The 16,891-nt window shown below is 37.7% G+C and overlaps 3 protein-coding genes across 4 annotated transcripts; 2 read left to right on the forward strand and 1 right to left on the reverse strand.

Moving 5' to 3' along the window:
* The first annotated feature begins 748 nt into the window (after positions 1-748).
* clk2a (CDC-like kinase 2a) lies at positions 749-10,529 on the forward strand. 2 transcript variants are annotated; one of them, XM_042012091.1, is made up of 13 exons: positions 749-912; positions 2,022-2,209; positions 2,312-2,591; positions 3,614-3,704; positions 4,566-4,632; positions 6,095-6,211; positions 6,449-6,615; positions 7,083-7,177; positions 7,579-7,708; positions 8,290-8,372; positions 8,652-8,731; positions 8,838-8,928; positions 9,122-10,529. In XM_042012091.1, the coding sequence occupies exons 2-13, from the start codon at positions 2,022-2,024 to the stop codon at positions 9,308-9,310; spliced, it is 1,578 nt and encodes a 525-aa protein (XP_041868025.1). In that variant the 5' UTR covers positions 749-912; the 3' UTR covers positions 9,311-10,529. The 2 variants fall into 2 exon arrangements, with proteins under 2 accessions (XP_041868025.1, XP_041868026.1); XM_042012092.1 differs by lacking the exons at positions 749-912; positions 2,022-2,209; positions 3,614-3,704 and having other exon boundaries at positions 2,458-2,591.
* Positions 10,530-11,276: 747 nt separating this feature from the next.
* On the forward strand, positions 11,277-13,430 carry si:ch211-81a5.8 (uncharacterized protein LOC560648 homolog). The gene is made up of 4 exons (XM_042012098.1): positions 11,277-11,962; positions 12,099-12,463; positions 12,733-12,820; positions 12,902-13,430. Exons 2-4 carry the CDS (start codon positions 12,240-12,242, stop codon positions 13,055-13,057), a joined length of 468 nt encoding a protein of 155 aa, XP_041868032.1. The 5' UTR covers positions 11,277-11,962; positions 12,099-12,239; the 3' UTR covers positions 13,058-13,430.
* A 352-nt stretch (positions 13,431-13,782) lies between these two features.
* dnajc8 (DnaJ (Hsp40) homolog, subfamily C, member 8) lies at positions 13,783-16,763 on the reverse strand. Its single transcript, XM_042012097.1, has 9 exons — positions 16,150-16,763; positions 15,597-15,698; positions 15,214-15,270; positions 15,040-15,106; positions 14,749-14,843; positions 14,566-14,637; positions 14,357-14,448; positions 14,169-14,244; positions 13,783-14,076 (listed from the first exon to the last, which is right to left on the reverse strand). The coding sequence occupies exons 1-9, from the start codon at positions 16,216-16,218 to the stop codon at positions 13,957-13,959; spliced, it is 750 nt and encodes a 249-aa protein (XP_041868031.1). The 5' UTR covers positions 16,219-16,763; the 3' UTR covers positions 13,783-13,956.
* Positions 16,764-16,891: the final 128 nt, after the last annotated feature.

The following is a 16,891-nucleotide window of genomic DNA, read 5'->3' on the forward strand; positions in this document are numbered from 1 at the left end:
ATTTCAGGTATATTTTTTACTGTGAATTAAGGAAGTAGAGGCAAATTTTACACTAAGGAAATATAACCTGTAGAAAACTGTGTTTGAAACACAATTACAGGTTTTTACATCTTAAGTAAGGCTTGATAATGGGCTACATTTAGAGTTACTGTAGCAGCCCAAATGAAGGATGATATACATTTTTTTTTAATTACCAGTATTATACAAACAGTTATGGATGAATTCAAATGAAAATTTTAACCAGAAATGGAGGATGATCTGGTTTAGATGTGATTAACTTGCACATAATCCATCTCTGGATCTACTGCTAGAAAAGTAGGAAATATTATACATACACTACTTTATATATATATATATATATTGTAATCAGTACAAACTGAATAGCATTTCAACATAGAATATTGGGCTGAGTATTCAGATTTCTGTTCAATTTCCATTTAAATTATTTATATACACTTTTAAAACTTGTAAATCAAAACGTGTTAATATAATTGTCACCTGTAGTACTTCCAGGATTTGTGATTACTGAAAAATTATACATTTTCATGCAGTTAGAAATCAACATGAGACGAGCCCATTTTTTCCATAACATATCTCAGTATACCATTTCACCCTAAATCTTGGCAAATGTCTCATTTTGACTTTATTTATGATAAATAAACACTGGTTGCTAACTAGCTGGTTATACATAATCAGACGGGACTACTACGCCTCGGCGCCGGGAGGCGTTCCACTCTAGTTTAAACCAGACCTTGCTGTGCTGGGTAGACGGGTTAAAAAAAAGGAAAAAGCGTTGGCTACGTGTTAGCAACTGAGCTTTGAAGATCGATCTAGTAAGAAGATATTGGATAAACGTACAACGCCACCACGGATTTTTTATGGGACAAGCGTACAGGCCTCGCTGCTAAAACGGTTAGACAATATTTTTAGGTTGTCCCTTTTACATTAGTTAGACAGTGTTTAATAGCTAGCATCCGTTGCTGTGTGTAGCTGGTGAACGTAGCTAGCTAAGATGGCGGTCAAATTATTTACATTAGCACGGTATGCTAACTGCTAGGACGTAGTGGTGCAGTAAAATATATTCTGTCTTAAAACTATTTTTATTACACTCGTTTGAGTTTTAAAGTGTTTAAATACCTAATATCATTGTGTTAAGTTAAATGAAATGCACTGACGGTTTTTTAAAACCTTCTTGCCAATGTTGCGCTATGACAGGACGAGAAAGCGATGGATTAGTTAGCTAACGTTATTTTGTGAGCTTGCAGTTATTAATAATTTAATTAGGTTAAATGTACATGTAATGGCGCAGTGCTAGAATATTGTTTGTTATTACGAAGCTAGCTTGTTATTTACATCTATATGAAGCGCCTTTGTGTTTACAGTAGGAGGTTGTCCGCAGTTCAGTGAAATCGTGCAACAGGGTTATAAACATGCATCTCCGCCGTCTACATATTTGCAGCTTACACCAGTGTACCTTTCTGAATAAACTTGGTTTCGCATTAAGGCTACATCCCTGCTTTTGGTATACGTTGTAGTTAGACCACTGTGTGGTTTTAGTTTTGATTACATTTAAATCTTGGCAAGCTGTATGTTGCATGTCCGATTCAACCACCATTCTTGACCTTATTTGTTTATTTAAGGAAGAAAGAATTGGTCTTGGTTTCATTGCAACTAATAATTTGATCGTTGAATGATTGCAACATATATGTAAAGAGAGTTTAACTGTTGTACTTAATGCATAGTTGACTCCATGCTCCCAAAATTTGTAGTTTTCAAGGCAGTTATTCAGTTAATTTTGGTATTGCCTATTATAGCCAGTCCTCTTACTCAAAGATGCTTGCAAGCAGCTGTCCAACCTTTGTTAAAAGCCTCTATAAGAGCAACCTTTGTCAAACAAATACAAGCAGTTTGCAGTACTTAAGTGTTAATTCATTTTAAATTAAGTTATTTGTTTTAGTTTAGACTTCAGTGAGTTGTTATTTAATTAGCAATAATGCTTTGTTTTTCAAACAATCTACTAGATGCCTCACACCAGACGATACTCGTCTTCGGAAAGAGACAGCCGTAGCAGCTACCATGACCGTTACAGAGACAGGGGGCGAAGACATCGACACAGAAGATCACCTACTAACTCTTCTAGTAGTGAGAGAGACCGTGACAGAAGAGGATGGGGGCACAGACAGGAAGGAAGCTATGCACGCTCACGGAGGTATGTTGTTATTTTAGGTGCATCTTGTTGTTTACTTGATTGTTTGACTGTCTTTTATTTAGATTAAAAAGATTAAAAGATCACCTTGTTCTGTTTGTCCAGTCGCAGCTTTGACAATCGCTCTACGGAACATCGACCATTTGATCGAAGATACTGCGAGGGATACAGGCGGTTGGATCAGAGCCGAGATCGAGACCGGGACAGGGAACCACATGGAGCAGCTGAAAGCTATTATCCACGAGACTTCTCCCCAAACATGTATGACTACCGACGTGGCCGTGAGAGAGAACGAGAACGGGACGAATCTTACCGGCGGAAAGGCAGCAGGCGTAAGCACAAACGAAGGCGGCGTAGAACCAGGTCCTATAGCCCATCCACCTCGGTGAGTACAACCAGGCCCGAGATTGTATTCTAACTCTCTTCTCATCCTCTCTTTTCACCCCTTGTTTCTTTCACTCAGCTCTTCCTGTCTTTCTCTAACATTTCTTGTTTACAGCCCGTGGACTTGGTAAGTAGTACATTCTTTATGATTTATTTTGTTTGTTTTTGTTTTGTTTTTATTTAATTGGACTTATTGAATTTGGTGAATATTTTTGGCAGAACATTTTCATTTTATTCTCTATTTAATAGTAAAACACATTTTAGTAGTTTAGTAATGACACAGTAAATGTTTTGTCATCAAATTTTCTTTCTTTTTTTTTATTTTAAGTAGAAAAATGGAACAACTTGTTTAGCTACTTTTGTATTTAAGTAAAGATGGCCTGAAAAAGTGAAAATGTTCTACCAAACACCAGGCAAAGATTTATATTTAAGTTGAATTTGATTTTTGCTTGAAGTTAGCTGTATTCAGAAAATGGAATCCTTTTTGTGTGGATTATGTTTAACCACACCTTTTAAGTATGATAAATTAAGTTAGAGGGTGAGATTGATGTAGTGTAGATAATGGGATTATCTTTAAATATTTCCAACTTTAACAAATCTGGTCCAATCATTTTATCTTCCATCTTTTTTTATTTGAAATGTCAGCCTGAAAAGTTTTGATTTAGTTATATTAATGTCTTAATGGGTTTTTTGCGTTGATGAATGGATATGCCAGTTGCTTCCTTGTTTGTAAGCAGCTGTGGTACAAAGGTAGAGGGGGGAGCAGAGGACAACATGTGATCTTTGACTTGTTCCCTTGCACTATATCCCTATCGTTATATATTTCCTTCACGTGGTGTCATGCGTGAATCGCCCCATGACCACGAAACCCACCTACAACCACAACTACATCAACTACCAACACCCTCCTCCTCCCTCCTCATCTACCTGTGCCGCCTGATGCCATGGCTGCGGCTGCCACTGAAACCCCTGTCCCCTTCGGTCGTGTTGTGACCTGCTGATGCGGTTTGGGTGTGAAAACAGCGGAGCGACAGCCGGACGCGGGCACTGAGTGTGAGGGACGACGAGGAAGGGCACCTGATCTGTCGGAGTGGGGACGTCCTGCAAGAGAGATGTACTCACTGCCACTACTCTATCGTAACCCTTCTCCACATGAGTATTACAGCATAGAGCATTTATATGACATGGGAGTGCCATATGATGATGATGCTGCCTTGCTAGAATGCTCTTCGCTCTAGCTGAAGTAGCAGGGTGGATTGCAAGAATGTTGAAGAATTTGACAGGGACTTTAGATACAATCTGCTTTTTGTTCTAGGATTTTAAGCTGTGGAGCATTTCTGTGTTTCACAGGTTATTTGACTTTCCAAAATGTAGAATCCCATTTGTAGCTGTTGTTTCTTTCTGTTTCACTTTAGCTTTATACTCAGTTACAGAAGTCTGTAACTTAAGCTAGTCGTTTTTGACTACAGTGGCTTTAGAGATTGTTGTAAAAAGCTCATATTCACATCGCTTATGTAGTCATTTTCTTTAATGTTACTACAACCAGCACACATAATCACTTGATTTACATGTAATTCTTAAAAGAATAGTTTAGCTTTACACTAATCAGTTTGTGTTATCATGCATGTATATTACCCATATATCATTTTGTGTAAAGGCAGCAACATCTCTAAAAAAAAAAAAAAAAAGCTGTGATTTTCACTGGCTGCCAGTTGGTCATTAAAGGGAGTGCTTTATAGTTGCCCCCTTGTTTTGCATCATAGTGCCGTGCATTCACTTATCATAGACTCAGAATGTTTTCAGCCTGCCAGATTGAATAGGCAGCTTTTTGAAAAGGGGATGGGCGCTAGAACTGATTCGCCTGTCTACACTTTTGGATAACGTATTTCTGCTTAAGTCCATGTCTCTAATGCTATCCTATTCTTTCTTTCCCCACTCTCCCTCTCTTCCTTTTCTCTCTTGTGTTGTGTCGCAGATGAGATTGTCAGCACTTTGGGTGAAGGAACCTTTGGGAGGGTGATGCAGTGTATTGACCATCGCAGGTGCGTGTCAACTGAAATTGTTAAACAACAGTCAGCCTTTTGGAATCTTACTTCCATGATCATCTGTAGGAATATGTGTTTATTGAGCTTGATTTTCGTTACAAGTGTCTTTGCCAAATAGGATTGGGATAAAAGTATTAAACATAGCCAGAGCTATCTTGTTAAGGCAGAAAAATGTTTTCATTCTACTTTGTTTACCTGTTTAGTAGAATTTCATTCTAAACATAAAATCAATGAAAACCCCTTTTCACTTTTATGTTGAAACAGGTTGCCAGTATACCTCTGTTTTCTGGATTTCTTTTAGATTTGTTGTTGTTTTAAGGTTATAAATGAAAACCTTCTACTACTAATCATTTTTTTTTCCTTGCTTCATACTGGTCCAATGGGTCCAGTTTACCTCAGGGGCTAGCTCGGTTATATTTTAGCTTTGTGTCTCTGGGTCCCCATGAATGCTTGGACTGTTTGTGACTCAGTCCTCATGGAAGATTTATTATCTTGTGGCAGGCCTAGATATATACATCCACCTAATTTTCATTGCTCATGCCTTTGTACAGGGATAGAAATGGCTTGCTATTTGGCAAATAATAGCTTTTTTTCACATCAGATAGGTTGGGTACTATAAATGATATAGATCTTGGGAGACCTATATTTTTGGTTTTGTTTTGGTGGTGGGGTAAGTGTTGTTGATAATTCCACTGTATGTATGTCAGCTGTCAGGATTCTAGCAAGGACCTAACATTAACTCTGCTGGACCATGCAGGAAGATTAAACACAGTGCTGTCTTTCATTACCTGCTTGGTCTGGAGGTGTCTGGAAGGTCTCTTTGAAGATAGTGTTATCTTTGATTACTATGTGTCTCAATGCCTTTTATTATTTTTTCAACACTAGAATTGCATCCACACAATAAACTGTCACTTTTAATTTATTAATTTTGTTTTTATCTGTGATTTTATTTAACTTATTTTAAGCTCCTTCATTGTTTTGAATTGCGTGAATCTCTTTTTTGACATATGCCATTGGTTCTGATTTTGTTTTTTGATGTTTTGATGAGATGTTTGTCCTATTTGTGTTTTCTGGCTGCAAAATCAATTTCCCCTCTGGGGACAATAAAGAATTTGAATCGAATTGAATTTAATTGAATAGGCAGTAGAGAAAATTTGCCTGAAGTTGACTTAATTTTCACATTTTAAGAAAATGTGCTGTGATCACACATCTTTGAACAAGCTTTCATGATCTAACATGAGCATTTAGAATTATTTAGGTGAAAAATCGGCCGCCATAGAGTTTACAATACAAGAAGCAGACATGTAGTGTCTCAACAAAATATTACCATGTGAAAAAATACATCGTATCTCGTTAAATGGCTTCACAATGTTACACTGTGCCATTGTGACCCTGCAGAGTCTTTACTTTTATTATTATATTAACAGATTTCTTTGTTTTCCTGTTGTATGCTTTACAGAGGTGGAGCCCGTGTTGCTTTGAAAATTATCAAGAATGTGGAGAAATACAAGGAAGCAGCTCGACTGGAGATTAATGTATTGGAGAAGATAAATGAAAAGGACCCTGATAATAAATTGTGAGTGCTGCATTTAAATAATCTTTCAGGCAGTTTTAACTGACAAGATTAAGGATTTAAACACTTTGCAGTATTAAAATTAAATGTAACCCACCTTACTAGTTTTGCTCATTTTAGTAGATTTCTTAATGTCTTTTATGAAGAAAAATGATACCGGTGTGTTGTTTTGTTGTTGTTGTGTTAGTTACTGTTGACTGATAGATCACTGTGGAACTTCCCATGTTTTTTCTATTACAGTTTGTGTGTACAGATGTATGACTGGTTTGACTACCACGGTCATATGTGTATCTCCTTTGAGCTGCTCGCTTTGAGCACCTTCGACTTCCTGAAGGAAAACAACTACCTGCCCTACTCCATTGGTCAGGTCAGGCACATGGCCTACCAAATCTGCCTTGCTGTGAAGTGTAAGTCACTCTCATGATATGAGACATTTATAATAACATGATTTGCTGAGAAGAGATTTAGAAATGCAGCTTAAAGTTTGCAAATTAGAACTGGTTCTCAAACATTTTTTACCTGGTTAAATAAAGGTTAAAGTAAATGCATTCTCATTTTCTTACCTGTTCAGTCAACCTGTCTGTAGTAAACTACCTCTAACCACAGGAGGGCGTCAGAGTAAAATGTTTTTTTTACTGTCATCTGGTGTCCACACACATGTTTGAATAGTATACATGTATAGTGTGTACAGATAGTAGACAGAATTCTTAAGTTGCTCAGTCTGTTGCCTTGAATGTTTGTAAAGATACAATTTTAAAAAATGTTTTCTAAATGTTTTAAGTGGTCTGTTAAAAAGGTTTACATGAGTAGTTTTAAGTAAATTTATTGTCAGTTGTGAAAAACTAAATTAGTTGTTTTTTTTCCCCCTCTATAGTTCTTCATGACAATAAGCTGACACACACAGACCTAAAACCAGAAAACATTCTTTTTGTCAACTCGGATTTCACAATGTCATACAATGTAGAGAAGGTAAGAAACGGAAGGTTTTAAAGGAAGAAATGTAAATACCTTTTTATCATGTGTATCTAGATAGCAAGTGGTGACCAACCAAGACTTGCTCTGTCTGATGTTTCTTTTACTTAAAATTAGCCTTACTTTCTCGTTGTCTTAACATCCTTGCTCAGTTAGTAGGTATTACATTTCTCATTAGCATACTTTGAACTCTTGATTCGACTTGATTATGTAACATACAGCTTGCCATAATTAGCTGCTAAATAACAAAGAAAACAATTTCAAAGTTGAATATATTTTGCAGATGAATTTTTCTGGTCTGGACACAGTTTGTAGGTCTCATGAACACATGAAATTATGCCTTTTTATGCTAAAAGCATGCATTAGACAAGTTATACCACATGTTGTTTAACTTGCAGAAACGGGAAGAACGGACCGTTAAGAGCACAGCAGTGCGAGTGGTGGACTTTGGCAGTGCCACTTTTGACCATGAACACCACAGCACCATTGTATCCACACGGCATTATCGTGCCCCTGAAGTGATACTAGGTAAGAATAACTGTAGGTGTAGCAGTTGAGTGCATGGATATTTCTGCAAACTGATGGCCCAAATATTCAAATAAGCATTGAAATCCTGTCCATGTTTCAGCAGTCACAATTGAGTAGTTCTTACTTTACTCTGAAGACTAAAGATTGGCTTCTTGTTCCAGTAGAAACTGGCCTCATAATACCATTTGGAACAAGGACAGCTTACAATCACTACCGAACACTTACAGAAAATTGAGACAATATCTCCTGATTAAGTTAATGTGTGATAGAATCATCTATACAAAAAACAGAAGTAGCACGACCACGTTTTGATGCAACAGTCAGGTACCGAGATAACTTAGGGCTGTTTAACGTGAGGAATACAAATTATCACCCACGAGTAGTCTTAGGTTCATGCTACTTTTTAGGTTCCAAATACTCTAGTGAATAAATGACATTACTTTGATTGCTGTGTGAAGCTTGTTTCATTTGGAAAATCTTACGTGATTTTAACCAGAATTAACCATAGTCAAGAGTACTCACCACATTAGACACATTTTTAAAGGTGTTATCATGCATTCATCACATGTTTTGTCCTTTAGAGCTTGGCTGGAGTCACCCCTGTGATGTGTGGAGTATTGGCTGTATACTGTTTGAGTACTACTTAGGCTTCACCCTGTTCCAGGTACAAAAATCTGTACTTATTTCTGATAACTGATTAACTTCATTTTAACTATTGATACATTTCTATTTGTGGATATATTTCACTTCACAGTGGCAGATGTATTATGCATTGCCGATTTCAAGCGCACAGTTTAAGTGTAGTTGTGTTCAGTAAAGCTTCCTTTCACTGATAGGAAATTAACTCCCTGTCTTTTGTGAGGGCAGATTTAACTTCCTGTTTGAACCTCATATGCTGAATTTAGCTTGTTCCATTGAATCATTGTTGTTTTCTATCTTATAGACCCATGACAACAGGGAGCATTTGGCCATGATGGAAAGAATCCTGGGACCAGTGCCCTCTAGGATGATTCGTAAGACTAGGTAATGAAGCAGCTTTAAAATGCATTTGACACATGTGAATACACCTTTTAGATACACACACTAGTATACTAGATTGCCATTCACATGTATCTTCTTAAACTCTTAGGAAACAGAAGTATTTTTATCGTGGCCGTCTGGATTGGGATGAGAGTTCCTCTGCAGGAAAATATGTCAGAGAAAACTGCAAGCCCTTACGGGTAAGAGTAGTGGGCAGAGACTGGAAAAGATTGATTGTGATTAAAAGGGCCAAAAATTTAAAATGCAGCTTTGTACTGAAATCACAATTATGTTTTTTGTTTTGTGAGAGTTTTTATTTATTATTATTTTTTTATTTCCCCAGTCTGCCTTAATTTTGCCGCTCATTAGTTCTTGTCTCTGTTTTCCCATCAGCGTTATTTGCTGTCAGAGGCAGAAGAGCACCACCAGCTATTTGACCTTATTGAAAGCATGTTGGAGTATGAGCCTTCTAAAAGGTTGGTGCTGGCTGATTCTCTAAAGCATCCTTTCTTCGAGAGTGGAGGCACTGGTGAAGCAGCAGGCAGCAAAAGCTGGGAGGGTAACCGGGACATTAGCCGGTGACCCGCAATCCAGCAAAGACTGAATGATGGAGAAGATCAACTCCTTTTCATGTGGAGCAGCTCAACTGTTGAATAACTAGGACTTCAAAGGTTTTCTATTATTTGTCTTTAAAGCATGGACATTGACTTCCTGCTCCTCCACCCTCTGACACCGACCTCTGCAGCCACAAGAGACATGCTTTTTCAACAGAGAGACCAAAATAACCCACAAAAGATGGGAGAAGAGTCATGATTTTTTTTTCCCGCCAAAATGGTCACAGCTTAATTACAAGCTGAAAAGTCTTAGATGGAAAATTGTTTATACCTAGAGTAGCCCTCTATGCAGCTCGTCTTCCTTTTGACTTCTCTACACTTTTCCTCCTTTCCGTCCGACTGCCCATTATTTTCATCAGCATGTGATGAAAATAATGCCTCTCTTTAAAGAAACGTACACAATTATCAGAATTATCAGAAAGCAGTTTGGGAGAAGAAATGTCTTCCAATGCTGAAGTAAAGCGCAAAGGAAGACAGAGCATTATATGCACCGCAAGTTTTCACCCACTTTTAATTACAGAGAAATCAGAGACATTCTCTAATAAAGTTGTCATTAAAGTTGAATATCTCATTTCATTCTGACAAAAACTTTTAAATTTTTGCTAATGTGATGTGAGGACTTGCGTTGCATATATTTGTCTCATGTATAAAAGAAATTTCTCCTTCGTAAAGACTCTGACTTGATTTTGTGGTCGGTGGGTCACTCTTATTGCCAGTGAGATGATGTGATGGCCTCTCTGTAGCCTGACTTATTGATGAATACGTTCGTTATGTTATGCAATGTTTTCTAAATGTGAGTGTGTGTTTGTGTGTGCGCACGTAGGGTTGCGAATGGATTGGGTGACTTTCATGTTTCGTTCATTAGTTCAGTTGAACATTAGTTATGGGATCGATCTCATACTTCATTTTTTTTTTTTTTACCCAAACTGCCTTTTCCATGTTTGACATCAGACCTGAAATCTCCATTTTGAGAGTAAGCACACAGCTCCTTTTGATGATATTTATTTTAAATTCCAGTAGGTCATAGTCTCCACTCCCCACCTGTACAACTGTTTTTTTTTTTTTTTGTATGTAATTAAAGCGTATAAAAATGTATATATGTATTATTGTGTAGAATAAAAGTCATCTTACCAAAGGCTAAAGGGTGCTCTCAGTAGCATTTTGGGCCTTTGGTAGTTAAATGTAAATGTTCCGTCTTTAAATACTGTTGCTGTGTATTGAGTCCATGTCTTACCTAACTGACTTATACCTCTGCTGGGTAATCTTAAAGTCTGGGACACTTGAGTAGGCAAGAGAAAGGCTGACTAAGTAAATTTCTCAGACATAAATGTGTAAATTGACAGACCTGCTGACTTGTCCCTGAGCTCTCTTGATAGTTGCTCATACAGGTATACTGTGCTAACATAGATCAGTTTCTAATTTATGTTAGACACTAATCTTGTATTTCCTCCCAAAACTAAGCCCAGATGGCACTATATCGTGCTCTAGAGAGGAACAAACGTGGATGATCTGTCTCAACAGGTGTCCAGAAGCACCGTCATGCAGGCTTTCCCCATCTGTTGGTAGTGATCCAGTATAGGGTTACTTGATTAACCCCACTTGCTGTCCCCGTTCTTTCCCGCTTAGCTCTGCTCCCTGCTGTGTTATTTTTACAGCAGACAAAATTAGGATCATGCTGTACTACACAGCTTTGTGCTAATAATACAAAATCTGAACCGTTTAATAGAAAAAAATTCTTGATTTACAGATTTGGTACATGTGGGGGTCCAGTTGACCAGTGAGCTTCAACTGGCTGAGTCAGGTGCTCACTTTGCTTGGGTGGTAATGAGGCGTTAACAGTCAGAGAACATAGAAATGTTTTTCATGACATATTTTGACATTACTTTTAGGTTTAAGTTCAAAATATGCCAGCTGAGTATTTCTTCAATTATTTTGGTAAATTAGAACAATTACTTAAATGAATGAATGAATGAATGAGACTTAAAATGAGTCATATTTACTTTTTAAGAAATTGTTTTTGTTTACCAGTGTCTTTTTAAAGCTTCCAAGCAGGACTAAATAAGGAAGTTCTCTGAATGAATCAGTCAATGAGTCATTGAACGTTGTAGCTGATGTCCCCAGTCAATGAAAATAGGGGAAACAAATCCTCTCTGCGTCATCAAAGCGCCACCCGTCACCTTTCGTTATTTCCGTACTGCCATCTGTTTCCCTTACTTTAACACTGGCCAAATTTTCTCACCTGTCTTCACTTACCTATAATAGTGTTGAAATTAAAGTATAACCTTTTAAACCAGGTGAAGGCCACATGAAGCATAATCCTCAAGTGCAAACATATTTTAGTTATTGCATTGGCCAAATGTAAACATGCAGGTTTCCACTAGTGCATATTTGTTTTGGACTGTTGTTAATGGGATCAACAACTTAAGTGTCTTTAGCTAATCCTGTTTGAAATCCAGCAAGGTCATCGGTTAAATCCTCATAAGAGCAGAGGGCAACTGAGCAGAGGCGTGTACAGGTACACGACCAGGGCTGGGAGCGGTGCATCAAATGAACATTGTGCTTTTAAAGATTTAACAAATGACTCCAAGCTGAATGTATCAGGAGGAGATTTCCATCACAGGTTAGTCTGGCTGTTTTTTATGTAATGTGAACTGTATGTAGTTATATTACACTTAAAATATACATTTTGATTATTGTAGAGGTGTTTGCTGTCTGATGATGCTATTGAAAGTTTCTATTATCGTCATACGTTGCAGATTACAAGAAATAAAGCCTCTTCTGCAAATCAAACTTGGTGAGCCAAGCCGGGATTCCAGTGGGCAGTCCCTCATGCCGATTTTGCCTTAAAGGCCAACAAAGACCATCTGCAAACATCTACACACAACAAAAGTCTGGAGATGGATTCCTTCATGTCACTGGGTGCACCACTGAAGCAGTTCACCACCTGCATGTCAGGCACAAACACCTCAACCAAGAGAGGGACCAAGAAGAGCCAGTCTGTCCGCAGAAGCAGTTTCACCCGCAGGAAGAGCATCAGTAGGAGGAGAAGCCTTCCTTGCAACAGCCAGAAAGTCCCTGACTCCTGGCTCAGGGTTTACCAGGATGAACTGAAAAGAGAGAGGTATGGAGGGGAGAAAAAGATGTTTTGAAAAGATTTTTTTCTCATTCTAGTATGATTTTTTTTTTACAATTCAGTGTTAACTTTTATTTATGTTAATTATCAGTCATTTTAAGTAATTTAAGATTTTAAACTACTAGTAACTGTCTTGTCATCCAGCCGAGACTCTTAACTGGCTAGACTTGGCTTAATGAGGATAAGGCTTTTCATCACATGAATAAGCTACTTGCCCATGTGCCATGCCTAATGTTGCTTTTTGCTATTTGCCAAAGGAAACGTCAGCAAGCCATGCTGGCTAAGAAAAATGCTGAAAGGACTGTTAGACAGACTCACTTCAGGAGCCACCACTGCCTCCCAAGGGTGAGTGAACAGTTAAAATGAGACTTGAATTATTTTGAATGTTCACAACACTCAAGTCATCACCTTCTCTTCTACTTGCAGCACACCAATGCTGCCAGGAAACCATCTCCAGTGAAGGACGATTCTTTCTTTGGAGCCTTTCAGGGCCTCAGTCTAGACGGATTGATGGGAGGCACCGGCGGATCTCCTGCTGTTGCTGCTCCTGCTGCAGGAGGAGATCAGTGCATAGTCATGTGAGCTGAGGCATTTAAGGACAGTTAAATGCTGAAGGTTTTCCAACAAAGATGTAAAGAGAAGTGATTTGAATTGAAAAATGACTGTTATCACCTTGCAATGGCAGGAATGGCTGTAAGCTGTAAGAATGAATTATTTCACCTGAGATTATTACATGTTTGTAATATTTTTTTTGTACTTGAATAATCTTTGTGTTCACTTATTTGTCAGTTAATCTATTTTCCTGAAATGAAAATTCTGCAACATCTTCATTGCCTGATTTTTATACATTCAAGTTCATTTCTAGTTGAACTGTTTGAAATCCAGAGCAGAAACTAAAGCAAGCAAAAGGTTTTTATTGAGTTTTTCCCCATGCAAGCTAAATTATAAATGCTATTCAAACACCTCCAAGGTGTCTGATTATATTTGAATACAATTAAGATACTATACACAAATATTTTCTGGCTCTAACAGAATATTTGGAAGTACAGTGTTTTGTCATTATTGTAAAATAGCTTCTCAAAAACAATGTCACCTCCTAAATGCCTATTAAGCTTTTCTACTAATTACACTACTTTGCTCTGCTTTGTAGATCACAGTAAAATAGGCTCTTTAAGAACAGATTTATTTGTTTAAAAAAGAAAAAGACAAGCCACACACTTCCTCTCGGTTACATAAATGGAAGGTTCTTTCTTACACATGAAAAGGTACGATCTCCGGCTCCACATCACAATATGTACATTACAAAAACCCAGGTACAAAACTACATTTGTCTGGATAAAGAACCTGTCATACGACTCATCCTGATGACTGATGACAATTACACAGCTGACTGCAGACAAGGTGAGGATACACAGAACAGAAAGATTTTTTTTTTTTTTTCCAACAGTAAATTTTGATCTAGTAAAGTCCAATTTTCTGCATCATTCCCTCTGTTCCATCTTGACTTTGGGAGGCTTGAGGAAGGACCTGTTCTTTTTCTCCTTGCTCTTGCCTTTGGCCTGAAAATTTCTCCAACTATCCACCCGCCCATCTCTTGTTTCCTGGAAAACATTACAAAGAAATTACCATTTTAAAAAAAATGCCTAAAGCAACAGTCAATGTAGCAAGTAACCACAATCAGGGAAGAACGCACCTCGAAGTTTTTCTGCCATTCTCTGTCCCGTTTAGCTTTCTCAGCTGCCTCGATTTCTTCCTCTCGTGCTCTTTTCCTGGTAAATTAATCATTTCCAAAACAAACTTATTAGGACACTTAAAAATACTGACCTTTTCTAACTTATTTAAGTCACACAACAACCAGGTTGGAAATACAGATTCGTCTACCTTTCATGCATATCCTTTGCTTCCCTTTCCTTCCTTTTGATTTCAAGCTCCGCAAACAGCTTCATGGTCTGTTTATACACCGCTTGTTTAAACTGGAGAGACCAATATTTCATGTTATAAACATCTGGCATTCTTCTTTACATCCAAATCTAATTGACACTTTTGTGGACAGGTAATTCATTTAGATCGTCTCTTTATAGAGAGCTCACCATTTCAGGGTCATCCTCCTCCAAAATCTGTGATTTTCCTTCCTTTTTCAGTTGTTTCTTTTTCTCCTTTACCTGTAATATAACATAAACATAACTAAACAAGTGCATATTATCAACACTTTTTAACATGAACCAACACAACACTTTTTTTTAAAGAGGTAAGTTGGGGTGGAGACCACTCACCATGTGCTCCACATACTCTTTTCCAGCTTGGATCACATCTAAGGCTCTTTTCTTTTGCTCCGGGTCTAGCAGTAGTTTATATGCTTTGTCCACAGCTAAAAACACATAACGCTACTGATTCAAACTGTTCAGCTTAAATTTTTACTTGTTTTGGGGGGGGATACAATAAAAATTTGGGTTTAACATTATTTAATTATGTTTAGGTGCAAGTAAGTTACAAATAAACTTTGAATGTTTTCCCTTTGGAAAGTGTAAAATGCACACCAAATATGTAAACACAAGTATCTGTACCTTCAAAGGCTTTCTGTGCTCTGTCTACATCATCTTGATTTTTGTCTGGATGGACCAAAATGGACAACTGCAGAGATGAAGATATCAAGAACAGTTGTTAAAAACCAGGACTATCAGCATGTCATAAACTAAGTTATGTCTTCTATGATAAAACCACTGAATTGGTTTCCTTACTGCTCGAAATCTTTTCTTCAGTTCATCATCTGTTGACTCTGGATCTATTTGCATAACCTAAAAAAAAAAAAGTAGACACTGAAATAAACGTTATGCACAAAAGAATGCATGGGATGTAAAAGTGATAGGTGAGATGAAAAATAATTACTGCAATTATGATAGTATCTGAGGACTTTGAAATTTGGGGATGAGACTTTTTCAGGTTCTTTAAAGCTTCTCTAATTGCCATTTATCAAGCCTGCTGTTGTGCTGCTGGGAGAGACTGCTACTGTAGGGGAGTCATGTTGTTTTATAGGGATGTGCAAAATTAGCAGGGTATCTGGCAAACTGTCTGCGGTTTACACTACAAATGAATAAAACACAGCATTATTGCACATGTTTACCTCAAATGGGTTAAGATTGAAGTATGACGAACCAGGTCTGAGCAGTCTGTCAATCTGCTGCTTGGAGGTCAACACGGAGTCTCTCTTCTCAATCTGCTTCACCTGTGAAAATACCATACAAATCAACCAAAGTTAACTCTATGTGTAATAGCTAATGAGTACAACCACGTTTAGTAATGACTGAGGAAACACTTAAGGATGCTTTTAATATTTGCCAAGAACCTGATGTCATCTGCCAATGAATACTAAAAATGCGCTGCAGGAAAGGCTTACCCCAACCATCTAAAGAAAAAACACTAACGAAAAACGAATATTTAAGTTACTTTTGGTTACAACATTCTAGAAATGCGATAGTAAGTTTAGAAAATCTTTGCTGCTTTTGTGAAGCGACTCACAATCACCTCAGTAAACGTTAGCTTTTTGCCATTAGCAGATGCTCCTGTCTCTAGGGCCTCGTAATTGATGGCCGTAGAGACGTCGTAAAACTTGAGTTGACACAATTATTGTAAACGACGTGAAACAAATACAACTCATAACTTAAATTCTGTCATACCTCCGTGTAAAAGTTCTGGAATAATTCATCCGAGACACTGTGAGAAGGCTCTCCTCCGGCGGCCGCCATCTTCGCCCGGGTTTACATGTGACGTATCAAGTCACGTGACCACACATTAATTTACCGAACCGCTTTAAACGGATACTTCTGCGTATAACATTCATAAACTTTTATTTCACATAGAAATATAGTAAAGCAAAATAATTTTGTGCCTCTGCGTGATAATTGTGATCATATTAGAGACATGAAAAATTAAACAAGTTTACATTAATAATCTGGATCACCAAGTGAAAATATTTACAAAAGCAAGGTGCAGTATGTAATAGTAGGGGGGATCAATGGGCTCTCTCCGTAGCAGTTCTGGCTTACTCTCTGGTGGTAGTGGTAGATTGGATCATTGAGACTGAAACATAGTGTGGCTCCACGTTGAGATATATCAGGCTGGTAATACTAGCTTCTGGGTCTGTCTTGGCCTGATCTGTTCTTATTCTTTTTACTTTTGTCGGTTCTAATATGAAAATCTTGACCAAGATGTGTGCTGCCTAAATAGCTTCATGTTAACATCAACTTAAAAATAGTCTTACATAACATTAGCAGTTGCATGTATGTAGTGTGCAGTTAAATATTACTATTTTCAAATAATTAAGAAAATACTTAAATCTAACTGGTGTAGCAACACCGGGGATCCACGCAAGTCTGGAAAGACGTTTTCATTCTCCTGGAGTTACCCGTCAATCACCTC

This window comes from Melanotaenia boesemani, chromosome 17 (assembly GCF_017639745.1).
Source record: "Melanotaenia boesemani isolate fMelBoe1 chromosome 17, fMelBoe1.pri, whole genome shotgun sequence".
NCBI lineage: Eukaryota > Metazoa > Chordata > Actinopteri > Atheriniformes > Melanotaeniidae > Melanotaenia > Melanotaenia boesemani.